The sequence below is a fragment of the Zootermopsis nevadensis genome, unplaced genomic scaffold (genome assembly GCF_977971745.1).
Source record: "Zootermopsis nevadensis isolate Lab colony 2312 unplaced genomic scaffold, Znev_1.0 Znev_ptg000017l, whole genome shotgun sequence".
NCBI classification, from domain to species: Eukaryota; Metazoa; Arthropoda; class Insecta; order Blattodea; family Termopsidae; genus Zootermopsis; species Zootermopsis nevadensis.
Window position 1 is genome coordinate 594,347 of NW_028259149.1, and position 20,820 is coordinate 615,166.

At 39.4% G+C, this 20,820-nt stretch overlaps 2 protein-coding genes across 4 annotated transcripts in view; one reads left to right on the forward strand and one right to left on the reverse strand.

Moving 5' to 3' along the window:
* Positions 1-11,642, forward strand: part of LOC110830571 (lipase 3) — a 35,594-nt gene extending 23,952 nt beyond the window's left edge. Inside the window, exon 9 of the mRNA XM_022065663.2 lies at positions 10,006-11,642. Coding sequence (XP_021921355.2) covers positions 10,006-10,038 — 33 coding nt within the window. The 3' untranslated portion in view covers positions 10,039-11,642. The remainder of the gene's footprint in view (positions 1-10,005) is intronic.
* The window catches only part of LOC110830570 (histone deacetylase 8), a 45,135-nt gene extending 25,583 nt beyond the window's left edge, over positions 1-19,552 (reverse strand). For all 3 annotated transcript variants that reach the window (XM_022065658.2, XM_022065659.2, XM_022065660.2), the window contains exons 1-8: positions 19,418-19,552; positions 18,717-18,906; positions 11,964-12,105; positions 9,577-9,683; positions 8,384-8,576; positions 5,790-5,962; positions 5,356-5,453; positions 1,886-1,991 (exon numbers count right to left, since the gene is read on the reverse strand). In XM_022065658.2, coding sequence (XP_021921350.2) covers positions 1,886-1,991; positions 5,356-5,453; positions 5,790-5,962; positions 8,384-8,576; positions 9,577-9,683; positions 11,964-12,105; positions 18,717-18,906; positions 19,418-19,531 — 1,123 coding nt within the window. In that variant the 5' untranslated portion in view covers positions 19,532-19,552. The remainder of the gene's footprint in view (positions 1-1,885; positions 1,992-5,355; positions 5,454-5,789; positions 5,963-8,383; positions 8,577-9,576; positions 9,684-11,963; positions 12,106-18,716; positions 18,907-19,417) is intronic.
* Between the last annotated feature and the right edge of the window lie 1,268 nt (positions 19,553-20,820).

Sequence of the window (20,820 nt, forward strand, 5' to 3'; positions counted from 1 at the left end):
CATTACGGTATACTTTCCACATATAACAATAAGAATACTGTAAATTTTAGTTCAATATCAGATTAAAACATAATTGCTTGTGAATCAAGATAATAATGTAACAGAAGTAACACATTAAGTAACGTGCTAATTATAAAATTTGGTTTTAACATTTAACATTTTTACATTGCATCTCCTCTACCATCTAGTGACGTACGTTAAGCACAGAATGTTTGAATTTCCCACTGGTGTATGAATACATGAAGTACGTTGAAAACAGAATCTAGTCCCATTTTAAAGATGTGATGAACTACGTCACCTATGTTTGTAGAACAGATAGAGTTTAATGTCACATTTTCTTCTTTGCTGTGGTTTAAAGTAAAGGAGTCCCCATGTTTAAGAACACTTTGAAGACGTGCATGGGGAACGTAATTAAAGCACCATGTATTTAATTTGGAATCACACGAAGTGAGTGGTCAACTTACCGATCTGAATCATTATCCCTAGGTAAAGAGCCCCTGGTACTCACTGGATACGATAAGTGGGTCCAAAAACTGTTCTAAATGTGGTGTTAAAAGTTTCTTGAATTATCTCCAGGAAAATGATGGAAGAGTGTATTTGAACAGGTTACGATACCCATCTTTCAAATCCTTACCTGTTCATCATTCATGACCATCTGTTCAGCACATCCAATGTTTCATAACCACTGCAGTGAAACAGCATTTTTAACCAATGAATCACTCAGTCAGACATGATATAACTTTCTTTCATCAGAAGGATGCTACAGAAACTGTCTGACGACGACTTTCATTCTGATAGTGACAAATCTTTCGGTTTCATAACAGGGAATTTCTTGTACTGCTCAATAACTACAAAGTCAAAGAAGACCAGTGAAAAAGACTAATTTCCCAACCAAAGTCCACAATGCGGATAATACGAGGTGCGATCGGAAAGTTTCAAGACTGTGTCAATAGAGGGCGAACCGGGTGTAGTACGAGCTTCTGCCGCTAGGGGGTGCGGCCTACATTCATAGTGAATCAGTGTGCCAGCCGGCATCATCGAATTAGCATTTGTTTCTTAGTTACGGGCGTTTTGGTAGTGCATTACACCGACCCTCCTGCGATTTCGGAATGGCGTGTGCATCAAATTTTGCCAAAGACTCGCCAAAACGGCTACGGAAACCTATGAAATGCTAAAGCAAGCATTTGGGGAGTCCGCAAACTTTTGTGTGGCATTCACGTTTTTAAAAATGGCCGAACCTCTGTCGATGATGACGAGCGTTCTGGACGACCATCTTCGAGCACAACGCCCGAAAATGTTACGAAGATCGACGTCGTACCATCAACGACTTGTGCGACATTGTTGGGATAGGCTATGGGACCTGTCAGCTGATTCTAAAGGAAGAACTCCACATGCGACGCATCCTGTCTGAGGACCAGAAGCAGAATCGACTTCTCGTTTGTCAGGAGCTCAAAGATCTTGCCAGAACCGACCCCAACTTCCTTTCTAAGCTCCGTGTGACTTCTTTCTCTTCCCAAAGATGAAAATTCAGCTAAAGGGAAGGAGATTTGAGACGATAGAAGAGATTCAGGCAGAATCGCAGATGGTGCTTGACAGGCTGACAAAGAAAGATTTCCAGGGATGCTTCCAGGCTTGGCAGCGGCGCTGGGATCGTTGTGTTCACTCCCAGGGGAACTACTTCGAGGGTGATGGATGAATTTAATACCTGAGATAAGTGTACGGGTTTTTATACGCGGTCTGGAAACCTTTCGATCACACCTCGTATTTTACAGCAGCAAAACTACTTCTGAAAGCTACACACATAGTCTGTCATGCCAGTGTGTCTCTTTCTGAGAACCAAGGCCTCGACATCACATTACTGTACTTCACGTGTGATGGTACTCACTGCATATGGTTTCTGTGAGGTGTTTCATGTCCTCGGCAGTATTAAGATCTGATCGGTTGCCACGAACGATGTCCAGCTCAAAATCAGGGCTGTAGCACATGAAGTCCTGCACAAAAAACAGTGCACTGTAGCGGTAAGTATGAGTACCAACTTCTCATGATGTAAACACATGCAAAGTAGAATCTGAGGATCTTATAGCAGTGAGTCTGAAGATGGCTATCTTCTGGGTTGTAGTGTAGCGCAGTCTGGTAGAAATTTACCAACTGATGAGGCAGCAAGAACCTCTGAAATGTTTGTAAACTTCTACCAGACTACACAGTGCTACAACATAGAAGACAGTCATCTTGAACACATGTTACACTACGCTATGAAAAATCTACCAATGGGAACTAGTTTGTCTTTTGCAAATAAGTCACTTCCACGCCTTCCATCATAGAAAGTGAAGGTAACGTGAGATTGAGGTTCTCATGATTGTGAAGACTGACAATGTTCTTCTGAGTTGTGATTCCATATGGAGTCATAGGTTGATACCTTCATCTTGGAGAAACATGTCTCTGGAGGTTTCTACAAAATTCTGATATCGACCTACAAGTCCACACGATGTCACAACACTGAAGAACACGGACAAACGGTAAGGATGATGTTCTTATGGATTTTGGTGCTGTGAAGACTAGTTGCTAGATGCCAGTCTTTCAGAGAAACATGCTGGCTCCATCTTCAGTGCTGAAGTGGGGGTTCAGCCCTGAAGATGGAGCCAGCATGTTTCTCCAAAATCCTGACATCTACCGACAAGTCTATGTGTCGGCAAAACCCATGACGTATCCACCATCGAAGTTAAACTTTTAATCTCTGCACTACTCCATTAATCATATTAAATATTTACAAAGCTTATATTAAGCACATTATTTGAGAAAATACAGGAAGTGTGGGATCAAAATTTGATGCATGAATTGGCCAGAAAATAGACGGAGAGGTGTTCTGAATATCCTTGTGCCTCTATTGAGGTTTTAACCACATATACCTAGCCCACAGCTTTAAAAGCAGCGCCAATAACACTGTTGGACAAATTTTGGGTCATTTCTTGTTATGGGCATGAAAGTAAGTTTACTGTATAGATTTTGGGGTGCTAAACACGGAAATAGTGCTTAAATTGGCAGATTGTTTTCTGAAAAAAAATTGTTTGTTATACTTATACAAGGTATTATTTAGTTATATGGCAGTTAAATGTAGCTATGAACATACTTTTGTCAAACACGGCGCCTTTTCACATTTCCCTTATATTTAGCTACTGAAGCATCCCTTTCCACCATCCGACAATAATCAGCTAACATGGCGGCACTCCATTTGCTTTTGTATCTTTGCTCCATCGCTGAGATGTCTTGTTGGAAACACCCACCATGTTCGTCGCTGACGGCACCACAGTTTACCGGAAAGAAATCCGAGTGTGAGTGCAAGAAATGCATCTTCAATGACAAGTTGCACCCCAGTTTTTCCATAAGAAGTCAGTGAGTTCGCCTTCTGTTTGATAGAATTTATCACGGTCTTTATTTCGAGTACGAAATTTTGTCACTTTCACAGAATGATCTAGAAAATTTCACTGTTCTAGCCTCGAGACCAAAAGCTCTGCCTTATTCTTCGGCAGTTCGAGATCCCTGATGAGGTCATTAAGCTCGCTTTCTGTGATCTTATGTGGTTCAAAAGGATAGAGGCTTATACAAAATGGTGGATCCCTTAACGTAGACAGCTGATGTACTTCTTCGTGTATATCAAGCTCAACATGAACATCATCAGCGTCTTCATCTTCAGGTGGTTCAAGAATAGGTAGTAGTTCACCGTGAGGGACGGGGAGAATTGCAGATGGTATATTTGGGTACGTCACTGTCCACTTTTTATTCATTGTCATCCCTTTTCGAATAGGAGGCACCATAAAGAAATAACAGTCTGTGATGTGATTTGTTGGCTCCCTCCATACCATGGGCACTGAGAAAGGCACAGAACGTCCCTTACGATTCACCCACGCGTTGAGTTTTGATGAGCAGGTGGTGCAGCATGTGTGTGGAGCCCTGTTCTTGTCCTGGTCGCCTACTTTACACCAAAAGTACAATTCGTAAGCCTTTTTTATGGCCTAGTTAATGTACACTTTCTTGAAGCAAACGTGACTTCTCCACATACGTAAAAGACGTTATCCAGGCTATTCACACAATTACAGGGCATATTAATCTTACACGACACAAATGCTGAACAAGAAGTAGGAATCTCACAGAGAACCGTTAACTGAGAACAAATTACCCGGTACCTGGCCGGATTCGAGGAATACTGCAAGAGTTGAAGATGCATTTGAGGCGGCAACAGCTTTTCACATAATGCAGAGCGGGGTGGTGACAATAATGTAGAGTAACTCACCAATGTGATACCCCAGCCGTAATTCGAAAACACGAGCCAACCGACAAATTTTAATGTGATTTTCGTGTTCAGCAGCCTAAAATTAATCAAGATCGGTAAGTTTCATTTTCATAACATTTTACGTGTTGACCAGTGTAATGAAGAAGGGCAGCGTATGGAAAGCAAGGGCATCAGTAACCCATAATGAGCAATGAATTGCTAGTATGTAGGATGAGGTTTTCGTGGCAGTGAGTCTGAAGATGGCTGTCTTCTGGGTTGATGTGCCATGTAATCTGGTAGAAGTTTCAAGACGTTTCAGAGGTCCTTGCTGCCGCCATTATCAGGGTGATGACTCATCACCTGGTGAACGTCTACCAGACTGCACGGTGCAACAACCCAAATTGCTACTACTCAAGAGGACAGCAGATGGACAACTGATGAAACTGTTGATGTTTGCAAGAAACTATCCACTGCAAATTATCTCAGCTTCATGAAACTGGATGATCCACAAAGACAATGCACCAGCTCCATGGTCTAATTTGGTGCACCTGTATCCGACCAACAGTGATGGGAATATGTTTCCACAGCATTCTCAGTCACTGGACCACCCCTTATCATTATCACCTGTCCCCATGAAGGAAAGTCTTCTCAAAGGGACGAAGATTTCAGTCTGCAGAAGTCATAATAAGGCTACGAGCGCAGTGCGTAAGTCAGAGCGCATCCAGCAATTTACGAATGCTAGCTGAAATATGTGACGGCAGAAGGGAATTACTTTGAAAGCAATATATAGTAAAAGCCATCATGATACAGGCCGAGTTCACAAACTCTTTGACTACGCATTTAATACGCCACAATCCAACATCTGAATACTTTAATAAAGTCTTCTCGAGCTATCAGCCGTGTTAGATGGTGATTAATTGCCGACGTTTCGAGGAACATCTCTGTCCTCATTTTCAAGGCTGTTGACTATGTGGCTCATAGCGCACTACGTCGGTGATTAATCACCATCTAACACGGCTGATAGCCCGAGAAGACTTTATAAATGAAAGCCGCCGTGAAAGATTCACATCATATATCTGAATACTTACCAAATTACTATCTGGAATGGACGAAGTGATCTGGAGACCAAGTATGATTGAAGTGAGGTACGTCCAGCAGCGAGCTGTGTTCGGCAGGTTGTAGCCCCCTAGAAGATGCACATGTATTTGCAATGTGTACAGGGAGTATAATGGACATCAGAATTCAATGTTCAGTATTTAACACCATTATCTCTTATGTTGTATCTTTCTTGACAATACACATTTCTACATGCAGAAAGAATGAACGAAGTGTCCGAATTGGTAAAATCAAATGAGAAAGCTAAGATGCCAGGAGCAAAAAATGAGCTTGGAGCTTAATTTTATGACTTCACTGGAATTACTCAACATTATAATATGTGAGCACATTACTCCATAACTGTCACATTTTTATTAAGGAATGCATTAATGGTCTATATATAGGGAACAATACAATTGAACTGTACCTCCACCTAAAAATAGGGTTGGCACATTCCATGCCAAAACATTCTCGATGCATCGACCGATGCCACGAGGTGTGAGGTTGAAGCCACACGCGGGGTCTCCATTGATGCAGTCTGCTCCACACTGGACCACCACGGCGTTAGGACAAAATGTTGACCAAACCTTGTTGGCTATACTGGTAAACAAGAAAGAACTGTATAATAAATTCTTCTCAAGCTACCAGCCGTGTAAGGTGGCTTAATGAAGAAAACGCTGACGTTTCGAGAACCAACTCCGTCCTCGTCCTCAGGGTACTGTTGGTGTTTTCTTCATTAAGCCACCTTACACGGCTGGTAGCCTGAGAAGAATTAATTATACTTGGTCGCCGTGAAAGCTTCAGATAATACAAGAAAGAACTGGCATTTCATTATACTAATTTGGGTTTCAGCTTAGATGGCCAGAAAAAACAGGACATTATGTTTCTTGGTTCATGTCACAATGTATAGGTTATATGCCACCAAATGACAGGACCATCCATGATGGATAAAAATGGCTGCTCAAGTGATCACACTACTTCATGTTATATAGGGATTTGACGGCTTTTATAAACGAGCTCCTGTTGCAGTTTTTGAAGCTTCTCCACAAGCCATGAACACTAGTTCTGACACTTCAGAAACACCTGTTTCAGACAAGGAATTTTTTCATACTGTAAGTCTATAAAAACTCAATTGAATAAAAATTTTCTTGGATATTATCCATCATCTAGTAAATATAAAACGTAAAACGACGTTTCGGAGATGGGACTCTATCTCCGTCTTCAGGTTCCTACACAGTTGGGCCCACTAGATAGAGCTAATCCCTATCTCCGGACAAAGTAAAACGAAACGTCGTTTTACGTTTTATATTTACTAGACGATGGATAATATCCAAGAAAATGTTTATTCAATTGACTCTTCACCATCGTCAAGAAGTTTTAGATTTGCTATAAAAACTCCCTTACTAATTCTGAATGTATCCTGTAATAACCACTACGTTATTTAGCCGCCCCCATGACCTCTGAAACAAACATCCCCACTCTACCACTGATAATGACCATGATTGGCTGAGAAAATAAAACTCCATTGTCCGACCACATCTACCGCAGACCCCCACAAAGCGGAGAGTACAGTGTAGACAAAGAATGAAAGTCTAGTTCACACACGTCCACATTTATGTAAAACTAAGATGGTCAAGTTTAATCTGCAAACTGGATAATGTCGATAATTATTATGCAAAAAATATAGCTTTCGAGGATCCTTATAGAGCCAATAATGGGGTGTTTTGCTCACTTACCTATTTATTTAATGTAATTTTAAGCTTAGATAAAAAATATAACAAAGTATTTTAAAAATTTCTTAAAGTTTTATCTTTTAACTACAGACCTAATGTATAGCATCTTATATATTTGTTTTGTATTTTGTAACTTAAATGTCAATATATCATAAATCACACACAGTTCAATAAAAAACCTTACATGCCACCTGAAGATGGTCTGGATTAGACCGAAACATATAATGCTATTGTGGAAAAGAACAAGACATTAAGCTAAGCTGTGTGGACAGATATTAATTATATCATTACTGTATCATACCTATTACACAGTAGGATGTCCTCAATAAAGGCTGGATAATTTACAGTTTACTGTAATAATGTTATGTATAAATAAGGGCATGGAAGTTTCATGTCTGCACAGTTGCCATTACATTTATGTTCTGTGGTATGCAGCGTGACACAAACTCGCACACTCAACACATTTGCAGTAATCTTCCACATCTGCAGAAACCTACTCAAGACTAGACAAAAACTACACACCCCACATTTAATACTGAATGTCAAGCACCATCTGCGATTCTGCCTGAATCTCTTCTATCGTCTCAAATCTCCTTCCCTTTAGCTGAATTTTAATCTTTGGGAAGAGGAAGAAGTCACACGGAGCTAAGGATCGCAGATGGTGCTTGACAGGCTGACAAAGAAAGATTTCCAGGGATGCTTCCAGGCTTGGCAGCGGCGCTGGGATCGTTGTGTTCACTCCCAGGGGAACTACTTCGAGAGTGATGGATGAATTTAATACCTGAGATAAGTGTACGGGATTTTATACGCGCAGTCTTGAAACTTTCCGATCGCACCTCGTACAAAGTACACGCACTCACCAAATTTTAGTCACTCTGAGATCCAATAAGAAGGCTTAGCTGGCTTCAGCCAATCAATGGCACTCATTTGCAAGCATCTGGAGTTCAGTCTGGAAAAGCTGTCTTTCAGACTTTGTGTTTAATTCAAATTGTTTACTTAAATGTGAATTAATAGTGACTGCAATTAGCGAGAGGCATAAGATAAAATATGAATAATGGTCTGGGAATGAATTAGGCCTTTAATCTGTATTTCCCACATTCACATAATGAAGGTTTTCAAGGACTAAATTAAATTCTACGGGTGTCCACTGTAATGTAACATAAGACATGAAGTAATAATTTTAACATTGTATTTGTTTTTGTAACTATATACTTTTAAATAATTCTTAACATATGTGAATAGTAATACTCAGCAGACAAAAGTAATAAAATTGTTACATATTACCAACCTTTGAAAAATAGTGAAGTAATTGTCATCCCTGACACCTTCCTTGAGAGGCACATTTACTGTGTAATACCGACCCTGACCCAATCCCACATCTGACAGCCCCCCAGAGCCAGGGTAGAAACCTGGCTCATATTTGTGCAGCGAGAGTGTCATAACATGTGGTGAGAAGGAAAACGCATTTTCCACTCCATTCCCTGTAACGACAGAAAGACACAAACAATGAAGATTGCTGTTTCCTGAGTTGTTGCGTCATGCAGTCTGGTAGAATGTTACTGACGATGAGTTTGCCCGATGATGGAGGCAGCAAGGACCTCTGAAACGTCGTTATACTTCTACCAGACTACACGGCACAACAACCCAGAAGACAGCAATCTTCGGACTCATCACCGTGAAAACCTGAGATCCTAAAAGAGAAAAACAATTTTAGAACTCCAGAAGATATATCAACAGCCTCAAACTCAAAATCGCATGGTATATGGGCAAATTACTACTGAATGAATTTTCAAATGTGCAAGATCTCATAAGCCAGTCATCTGCATTATATCTTATTTTTATACACAACTGCCCTACCTTTCAATGAGTTTAGCGCAATGGTTTACAAGTTTTTAGTTTCCACTTGAGTGCTAATTCTTTTTTCCATGACTGAGGCATGCTTATTTCAGATGCACACGTTGACTCGACTGTCCTAGATATGCTCAATGACCTGCTCCTTAACCTCAACATGCATTACAGTCTTCGGCCACGTAGAATGTGCACGTCCCTCACCTGACATCCTTTAAATCTTTCTACATATTCATGCTCTTTTATCTGGCTGGATGGTTACCACCTAGATGAACTGCAATTCTTCCAAAAATTCAACTCTTTCCATATTCTCTGACCACAAAAATAAGGTCACAGAACATCGATTTTTGGCGCATTCTACCAACTTGTTAAACATGTCAGTATTATGACTATCCAAAAGGTAATTAAATCAACTACATGTAAGTGAGAGAAAATTCACGCTGTTTTATTATATCTACCATCTTTTTCAGAGTAGCTAACATAATTTTTTGATAAACTAAAACTGCTTTACTGACTTGTCATGTGGCTATACTTAGTAAACGTGAAAGTCTTAAGTTTGTTTATGGATTTCCAATCCATATTTAAGACAAACTTCGAATTTTTCTGTACGAGATATACTCCTGTATTACTCACCGTGGTGAAGATCAAAGTCAATGTACAGGATGCGGCTGAACTTCTCTCTCAGTTTGTGAATGGCAAGGACTATATCATTGACATAACAGAATCCCTCTGCCTCATCCCTAGAGAGATAAAATGTGAGTTATAAGTCCCCCAAATACAGGGCTCATCATATTGACACATTCTGAAATACAGTAACACTACAGAAAATATTTTATATCTAAAAAATGGGTTACAAAATCCAGGTATACATTTCAGCATTTTAGTCTCACACATCACATCTCGAATTAATCTCAACCTCCATGCAAGCATTCCTCAGCTGCTGACTGCAAGTTTTCTATAATATTTTGTGACATATTTGCCATTATTATCTAATTCCTTATCAAATTCAATCTATTAGCTTGACAAAATTCTGAGGATGACTAATGTCAACTTTCTTTTCAGATACCACCACAGTATAAAGTTACATGCAGTTAAATCTGGTTATGTAAGACTTGAGGTTCTCACAGCGGTGATCACCCTGATGACGGAGGCAGTATGACCTCTGAAACGTTGGTTAACATCGACCAGACTACACAGCGCAACAATCCAGAAGACAGAAATCTTCATACTCTGATGACGGAGGCAGTATGACCTCTGAAACGTTGGTTAACATCAACCAGACTACACAGCGCAACAACCCAGAAGACAGAAATCTTCATACTCTGATGACGGAGGCAGTATGACCTCTGAAACGTTGGTTAACATCAACCAGACTACACAGCGCAACAACCCAGAAGACAGAAATCTTCATACTCTGATGACGGAGGCAGTATGACCTCTGAAACGTTGGTTAACATCAACCAGACTACACAGCGCAACAACCCAGAAGACAGAAATTTTCATACTCTGATGATGGAGGCAGTATGACCTCTGAAACGTTGGTTAACATCAACCAGACTACACAACGCAACAACCCAGAAGACAAAAATTTTCATACTCTGATGATGGAGGCAGTATGACCTCTGAAACGTTGGTTAACATCAACCAGACTACACAACGCAACAACCCAGAAGACAGAAATCTTCATACTCATCGCCCTGATGACGGAGGCAGTATGACCTCTGAAACGTTGGTTAACATCGACCAGACTACACAGCGCAACAACCCAGAAGGCGGAAATCTTCAAATCTGGTTATCTTGGATGCCATGACAAATGCCCATCCCAAGAGATGTGGTTTGGAAACAACCATACAACCATCGATGCTTTGGCAGAGTGAGTCGATGCCCCTCCTTGCCAGAATCACACCAGTTCACAAATTCAATGGAGATGGTGTAACTCTGTGCAGGATTTGAGGTTTTCATGGTGGTGAGTCTGAAGATGCTGTCTTCTGGGATGTTGCGCTGCGTAGTCTGGTAGAAGTTTACCGACGTCCATCATCACAGCAATTGCCCTGATGACGGCGGCAGCAAGGACTTCCGAAATGTTGGTAAACTTCTGCCAGACTACACAGCACAACCACCCAGAAGACAGCCATCTTCAGGTGTAACTCTGGTTTTCAAAAAATTGAACTAAAGGATCAAATCTAAGAAAAAATACATACAAACCTACAGTAGAATTACGAACGAACGGTGTAGGCGTCCTTTAAGACACCTTCAAGATGTTAAATCAGCTAAAATACTTAAATGTAAACTAACCTGACTTTTGTAATCCACTCTTTATACATAAAGTTAATTTCTATTGAGTTATTGTAATTGACAGTATGTCAGATTACTGTGATAGACTGTGAAAACTAATCACTCAGCTACATCTGCTTAGTGGAATGACCAATACTGCAGATGTCTTAGAAACTATGATAAAACAGCAGACCAAGGTAGAAACGTAGCCAGACATCAACATAGAAATTTTAAACAGCGGTTATGCTTCAAACACTGGTAATAGCCTGGTTCTTGCACAAAAAGAAAGTTTTTGTAAAGGGATATGTTTTCCATTTCCATAATTTCATAGAGTCTACCCTTTTTATCGAAACCAGAAAACATTCCAAGATTCAAGTCATGTACTATAACGCTGTAAAAGTTCAAATAAACGCCAAAACTTTGTAGCATGGGTTATTATTCTGACATATAAAGCAAAGTTGTCTCAGCACTTAAGTATATCATCCTGTGTTGATGTAGGGGGGGGGGGGGGGGGGGGGTGAAGGTAAAATACCAGCATTTGTTCCCTCGGCAAAAGTTGGAAGTGAGTCAGACGAGTTTCGTGATCCAGATGCTTCACTCATGCGAAAAGAAACTCAGTATTCATTGTAGGGGGCCAGTTATTTCATAAAATTATAAATTTTAATCTAGTATTTCTTTTGACAATATTGTACTACATTTATCAACTGATCATTTCTACCAGCAATCTGAATCTTCATCCGGCTCACCTCTGTGCATGGTGCCAGCCCCCGCACCAGTTGATAGCTATTCGAGCCAAACCATCCACAAGGACTTGTGCACAGGTTATTGAAGCACCTGCTATTGACTGAACAAATTTGTAGATTCCTTCAACAAGAGGACAGTCGTACGCTGCAAGAAGAACATTCAATTATTTGCAATCTTTGTTCAAAGCATGAGGTCACATTCTTCCACCACTTTGTCTATACATTTCATCTCAAAATGTTGGTGTTCTGGGTTAATACTAAAAACAAATATACCATTAATTAAACACTGCATATACAAGTTCTAAACTCCGCCATAGATGGTCCCAAGCTCGATTGAGAAAGGAGGAGGGTTGTGCTGCCTTGCATATAGGGATTGGTTATCCAAAGGCTAGGAGAATGCACTCTGATGTAAAACCAGGTGCGGACTGCGCTCCGGGAGCTGTGGTGAAACCAACCGGTCTAGGGGACAGAAACCCCAAAATCAAATGACCTGGTCCTTCAGGTTGAGGGTTGGGCATAGGGCCAACTACCCCACACCGTAAAAACAAAACCAGTTGAGAAGCCAAATCACAGTAATAGCAGGACAGCCTCAACATTATGCCGACCTCCGCGATGTAAAAAGGGAGAAACGAGAATGTTTGGAATATGGAATGTAAGAAGTATTTTTCAGCCCGGAGCTAATAAAAGATTGGAACAACAGTTATTAAAGTATAAGATAGATGTAGTGGCATGGCACTACAAGAAAACAGATGGAAGGAAACAGAGGTAACAGAGTTACAAGATTATATACTGATTAATAGTGGGGAAGAAGCCAACATCCTAGGTACTGGATTTATGGTAAAGAAAACTATCAGACATAATATTATGGAATATGAGATGGTGACCTCAAGGATATGTAAGCTCAGGTTAAGAGGGAAGTTTTTTAACATCTCTATGATACGTGTACACTGACGCAGAGGAAGAACAAAAAGAACAGTTCTAAGAGATATTGGAGAGAACCTATGACAGATTACCAAAACACGATGTTAAGATAGTACTAGGAGACTGCAACGCCAAGATTGGAAACGAAGAAGAGTTTGGGCCGGCAGTCGGACGGTATAGCAAACATGAAGAAACAAATGAGAATGGAAGGAAGTTAGTAGACTTTGCATTAAGTAAAGAGATGGTTATTAAAAGTACCTTTTCCCACACAAAGAAATACATAAAGAAACATGGATATCTGCAGATGGCCGGGTTAAAAACCAAATAGACCAAGTATTGATAGACAGGAGATGTCAAAAGTTGTAGAGGGGGAGATACTGATTCAGATCACCGTTTGGTACGATTGAAAATAAGACAGAAGTTAGCAATCAAAACAAGGAAGACACCAGGAGAGAAGAACAAAGCTTACAATGTGGAGGAGCTCAAAAAGCAAGGAAAATTGGAAGAGTTTAAAGATAAATTAACACAAGCATTACAAGCAGAAAAAGTCAATGATGAGGATGATACAGAAGATGTTTGGGGAAAAAACAAAGAAAACCATCAAATCAACCGCTCAAGATGTATTGGGAGGAAAGGAGGACAAAAAAAAATGATTGGTTTGATGAGGAGATTGCTAAAGCCCTATAAGAAAGATAAAAGCCAGATGTAGGATGTTACAAAGACCAACCAGAAATAACCTAAAGGAGTATAAAGAAAGATGGAATGCTAAAGCAATTATAAGGAGGAAGAAAAGGAAAGAGAAAGGGAATTTTTGGATGAAATACAAAATAATTTTGAAAATAATCAAATAAGGAAATTTTACAAAAATGAGGATGAAATAAAAAAGGGCTACCAACCAAGACTGTCGTGATTAGAGGATGAAGAAGGAAATATAGTAGCAGGAATGGGCCCAACACTTTGAAGCACTGTTAACGGGAGAAGGACGAGAAGAGGAAGGGAAATTAGATGAAATAGAAGAAGAGAATAACCAAGAGATCAACTCACCTACCATAGAAGAAATCAAAGAAATGATAAATAAGTTAAAAGGGAATAAAGCCCCGGGGATTAATCAGATCTCAGCAGAGACAATAAAAAATGGAGGGGACAGTTTGACAGGTTTATTTATTTTATTTATTTAGTGTTCTGTGTGACGACAGGTCCATATGAACAGGATCCCTCCATCCTTTTCTCGGACTGGGACCTGTTCATATACGTTCTTGGCAGATGATCCAGAAGTGGTTTGCCATTGCCTTCTTCTGTGTGTGAATGGAGTAATTGTTGGGATGCCACGGAGGAAAACTCCGTGTTGCCTAGACCACGGCCTTGCCCAATACAAGTTATAAATTCGGGCACCGCCGGGAATCGAACCCGAGACCCCAGGATTACAAGGCCAGCGTTCTAACCGCTAGACCACCGTGGCGTCTAGGATACATAAATTAATCAGTTTGATCTGGGGCAAAGAGAAAATGCCACAAGATTGGAAACAAGCAATTATATGTCCAATATACAAATAGGGATCACGCATGAAATGTCAAAATTACATACGGATATCATTACTAAGCATAGTATATGAAATGCTGTCTGTAGCAATAACAAAGATGATAAACGAGAGATCTGAGACCATACTAGGGGAATATCAAGCGGGGTTTAGACCAGGGAGGTCAACAGTTGACCGTATTTCTACATTAACAACAATCTTGGAGAAAACATATGAATATAATGTGAGACTGAAACACCTCTTTATAGACATTAAGCAAGCACACGACAAAGTAAGAAGACTGGAGCTTTGGGAAACTATGAAAGAATTTAAAATCCCTAAGAAATTAATTAACTAACTAACTAGATGGCTTACGGAACTCGAAGGTTCATCACAGAATTAACCAAAGCCCTCCACCGGACCCTGTCCTGGGCCAACAAAATCCAGTCTCATTCAACTCCTATCTCCCATAGATCCCTCCTGAGATTATCCTCCCATCTACGTCTAGGTCTCCCCAGCGGTCTCTTCCCTTCAGGTTTCCCAACCAGTACCCGGTGCAAACCTCTTGTCCCATCCATGCGCGCTACATGTCCCGCCCATCTCACTCTTCTCGACTTAATCACCCTCACAATACTGGGGGAGGAGTACAGATTTTTAAGCTCATCATTGTGCAGTTTTCTCCACGCCCCATCGTCTTCTCTCCTAGGCCCAAATATCCTCCTCAACACCCTGTTCTCAAACACCTGCAATCAGTGTTCCTCCCTCTGAGTGAGAGACCATGTTTCACACCCATACAAAACAACAGGCAAGATTATTGTTTTGTATACTTTAATTTTCAGGTTCTTAGAAATCAGACGAGAAGACAAAATATTTTGGACTGAGAAGTAGCAAGCATTTCCGGAATTTAGTCTCCTCCTAACTTCCTCACAAGTATCATTTTGATTTGTTATTGTTAATTTAGTAAAAATGACTATGAGGGAGAACCAAAGCTGTGGAAATGTACAAGGCGAACTGTCAAAAGAATTCCCAATAAATGAAGGTCTAAGACAGGGAAAAGGCAATAAGAGCAATAACTACAAACCCAGGAGGTAACATTTATGATAGACATGTGCAATGGTTAATCTACGCAGACGATGATGTAATATCAGCCAGAAATAGAGGGGGGGGGGGGGGGGGGGGCACTGAAATCTGCTTACATGGAATTTGAAACAACAGCCAGGAGGTTGAGACTAGAAATCAGTCAAGCCAAATTCAAATATAAGGTAACGGAAAGAAACAAAAGGGAGAAGGAACATATCCATATAGAAGATAACCTTTTTGAAGCAGTTGAGAGTTTTAAATATCTGGGCTCAGTAATGACAGATAATAATAATGTTCAAACAGACATAACTAATAGAATTAAGTCAGCCAATAGATGTTATGCGGCTCTATTTATACTCCTTAAAAGCAAACATTTAAGTAGAAGGGCCAAACTGAGAATGTACAAAACTATTATGAGACCTGTAATAATGAATGGAAGTGAAGGATGGGTCCTAACGAAAACAACAGAAAGGAGGATTAATGTATGCGAGAGAAAGATATTTGGGCCAGTGGAGGAAGGAGACGAATGGAGAATAAGAACGAATGAAGAAATCAGAGCCCTGTACAAAGAACCAGATCTGGTTGCTACTATTAAGATAGGCGGACTGAGATGGATGGGACATGTTCAACGGATGACTGGCGGAAGGTACCCAAAAAAAAGGTGTTAAATGGTCAAGCAGGTGGAAGGAGGATGAGGGGACGACCACGTATGAGATGGATAGATGATGTGGAGGCAGATCTGAGAACCATTGGAGTAAGATGGCGAAGGAAGGCAGAGTCAAGGGATGACTGGAAGACTGTGATAAGAGAGGCCAGAGTCCTCAGAGGACTGCAGAGCCACAGAGGAAGGAAGGATACACAAGTTCTATTTCACATCTAACATCTTTCCTTGCAAAGAAATATTCTCAATTTTTAATTTCTCCCCTGCATTTCCTGTCACCATGTGCCCCTTCCAGTAGATACAGAAAGCAATGTCATTGATGATGTAAAGCTTTCATGGCAATGAAGTATAATGAATTCTTCTCAGGCTACCAGCCATGTCATACGGTTGGATGGAGGAAGCACCAATGTTTTACGAACCAATGTAGTCCTTGGTTTCAGGGTACAGAAGTTCCGTACCATGAAGATGAAGAGAACTCATTGAAGCACTGTTTCAGCTGTGTACATCATGACTGAAGGCAATTCTATAAGTTTCTTGTGATGAGTTTGTGTGACGGAATACGGACAATTATGATGCAGGGACAGAAGCTTTTTGTAATGTTTACAAATGCAAAAATAATACAATGGAAACCAGTGGCATTATGGAGGTTATTTAATTATTTTTTAGCAATGATATGACCAAAAATATCAAGCAGTCTTTTTCTTTTTCATCAGTTCTAAAGTCTTAGTAGTATCAAATAGCTGATAATGACATTATCTGTTCATGCTAACTAGATCCAACCAATATCCAATAGATGAAGATTGTATACTTGAAATAAAATGATCCTGCAGACAACATGTTTCAGTGACATTAATACCAGACAGATATTTGAACTTGCTCTAAAATGTCAACATTTCAATAATACTGACAGTAAATCCATCCATATCTAAAGCTACTCACGACATTTACATTTGTCTCATCCAGAAAGATTCAACAAATCCATCCACTAGATTAAAATGTATTAATATTTCACAGAGTCAAAGAATTTTGAGCAATGTAATGTTCAAGTCTCCTTCATAATAGGCAACAGCTGCATTTTGATTGGTTAATCTACAGATTTTGATAGTCTGGGATGTGACATCAAGAAAATTGCAACATAAACTTTCAATGTCATGGAAACCTAAAGCCTCACCCTTAAACCTGTGAGTGCTCGATATTTCTTACCTCACCGACTAATGTATAGTGGAATGAACACACAAGTTTTTTGTCAAAAGACAGCAGATTTTGTATGATTTGTTACTGACCACTTACATTTCACCAGAGCAATTAACACAAACCAAATAAAATCAGGACATACCAAGAGAAGCAAAGAGCTTTCTAGCTCAAAATATTTAGGGCATCCCCATTAAAGTGCTTATCTATGTTCTTCCCTATGGGTGGGAAACCAGGTTTTACACCCGTACAGAATATATAGGATCATCAAGAAAAGACATCGGTGTTACAAATCCCAATACGTGCTGATATAGTGCAAAAAAATTAATAAATTTGGTGTCATAAAACATGTAATGGTTAGAGTTTTCTGATCAATTATTCGTGCTTCCTAAGCGGGACATTCAGCAAGCAGTAATAAGCAAGTTGTCATACACAAGTGACCAGTGTGTGTTTTGTATGAAACAGTTTGTTTTATCAAACTGGAAATGTTGTATGATGCAGCGCGAGTTTAGAGTGAGACTGCAGAGAAAGTCATAAAAGATCGACAATATAAATGTGAGTGAAGATTTTGAACATTCAAAGCCTGGGTTGGCAGAAAGAAGTTTGAGAGGATACCAGAAAACACTGCATATACACAGAGAGCACTTGTGCTTAGCCAAGGGAAACCTGTAAAATGGCTGCCACAAGAGCTTGGTTTAAAGGATTAAAACAATCAACCATTTTAACCATAATAAGAAAAGACTCGAAAATGTTTGATTATAAAATTCAGATCCAACAAGCAGTAACGGATGTTGATGAAGATAGCTAAGTCATCTTTTGTGAATTATTTCATTAATATTTAGAAGAACAGCAAACAGTTATTCAACATATGTTGTTCTCTGAAGCTCAGCTTCACATAAATGGACATATCAATAAATAAATTATGCATATCTCAGGCACTGATAATCCCCATGTTCTGCGTCCTGAAAAATGCAGTGTGGGACGCTATTTCATCAGATGGAAACTTCCCACTGATCTTCCTGTATGACATAAGAAATCCACACGCTACTTGCAGATCTTTCAAGGCTATTTTGTTCAGCCCTGGGAATGAAAATGGAAGAAACATTATCCGAACAAGTTTGGGCAAAACTACATATGGCATATGTGGTTCTAGACTTATTGAGTGAAAATTCCCATGATATGGCCACCTCCGACAGATATCCTGGATGATTTGGACTTGGATAAACATGTCCAAAATACTCACCACATCTGAATCTCAGATTATTTTCTTCAGGATACCAGAAGGGCAGGAATAATTCGTTCTCAGACAAATATCACATTCACTGCGGATGGATTATCAGAATAATACATTAAGAGTAAATCAGTTAGTAATGAAACAAATACATACCTAACCCAAATTCAAGTAAATCTTCTTCGTGGTTTTCCAAGTCACTACTTTCCTCTACCTTCTGAAGAAATTCAATGTAGTTCCTGGAATGGAAAGACAGCAAAATGTCCTCAGAGGCAGGCTCCGAAGGGATGAGATGCATATGTGACAACAAGTCATACGCTCTTATGAGGTTATGAACTAGAATGGCCTAGATGGAAAAAACAATTCATTACCCATGTTAACTAGTGATGACTACAGATGTTCCTAGTATCATGCAATAAACCTACATATGCAAGTGAATGAATTCCTGTAAAATTAGGAGGAAAATATGTACAACAAAATTCAAGAAAAAGGAACAAAATTATTTCACTAACCTCAAAAACAATGAAAAAATTCTATGGCATTACTTGAAACATAACAAAAATTATATTTGAAAAATATAACAATAATAATAATTTACAATATAAAAATGTCTCTAGAATATGATCTGCTTACACGAGAAGGTGAACGAATTCAATTTCGTAAGTACATTACATTATTTCTTTACATAGGGAGGAGAAATTACGATACCCAGAGAAATTACACAAAAACGGGGAATCGAACATAATGATGGTCACAACAGACAGAAATGTATTGTTCTAGTGAATGGTCAGTGAACTGAATGTGTGAAAAGTGACGAACAAGGAAAACCAAAATACATTAAATTATATACAACATACCCTTCCACAGATGTTAGGAATTTTGTCACACTCTTTAAAAAGCAGTAGGTCACAAACATAGACAACTCTCGAAGAATATAACTTTGTTTTTTTAGCCTCCTGGCTCATCTTCATAAGCGAAGTTATGTTGAACTCACTGAATTAATGAGTATAACCTCACTTTTGAGACTTGGTGCAGTCAAAATAACGCGCCTTACAAAACAATATTTATCAACACACTATCTGTACAAAAAAGCTATGGGCCATATATTAATCTTTTTTTAAAAACATATTTCTCAACTATATTATTTCCATGCAATGTCTATCGGCAAACTGTCTAAACGCAAAATATATCCGAATAGTATATATTTTTTTCGCTACATGAATTCACATTTGCTTGTTGCTGTGGTATTTTAGTAATCGATACAGTAACTTCGTAGTAGGGGCGAATGTGCTCGGCCTTAATTAGTACAAATCGAATAACTGCTTAATAATTCGCAAATTATATATAAAAAACAAAGACGAAGGTACACAAAAGTGTAATTTAGGCATCGGAACAATAACATTCCAGGACTATGTCAATCGTTTTTTTTTTGAAAAAAGAACACTTGGTTTCAGAAGCTGGATCTAATTCCTTCCTCAGTTTATAAAGGAGGGGATGGAAAGCTACTCAGTTATGTTTACCAAAGTGTTACTTGGTCACCGGACCCTTCAATACTGACTTGTAATTTTGTCAGTTATGCTGTATGTATGTGAAACTTGGCCTCTGACCTTGAAGAACATGGATCTATGGTCTTTCAAAAATTTTTTGGAGAAAAATATTTGAGGATAATGGGAGGGGTTATGTATCACAGAGAAAATTGCACATTGAAGAGCTTCATAGACTGGAAGATTAAAAATTAGTTGGATCTATAATTGCCCTCCCCCAACCACCTACATAGTGTGTACTTTACTTACCATTCAATACAGTAGTTACTGCTTCTTGCATAAATGATCTGCATTGCCAGAGCACAGATCCCTTTCAGGAAGCACAACTTTTATAAATGTGTATGATCATTGATTGTAGTTCCATGTTGAGGTTTTTGACAGCTGGGTTCTCTCAGGCAGGCTGCCATGCAAATACATCATTCAGTCTACAAACAGTAAACATGTTGCCACCTGAACAATTATGTTCAAGTATTGTGGAAAGAGACATTTTTAAGAATCACATGAAAATAAAATAGGTTTTCAGAACACATTTCTGCTGAACTGCCTTGTAATTTTGAATGTAAGACTGGGAAGGAACATGCCTACTTAAAAGTCACTGCTAACCACCTGTAGGGGTAATATTTCCACAAACTTAAATTACTTCTTGCCTTTTCTGCAGAGTCTGAACGAGCCTGAAGCAGTGCTGATCTACACCTGGGCACAGCATAACTAGCATA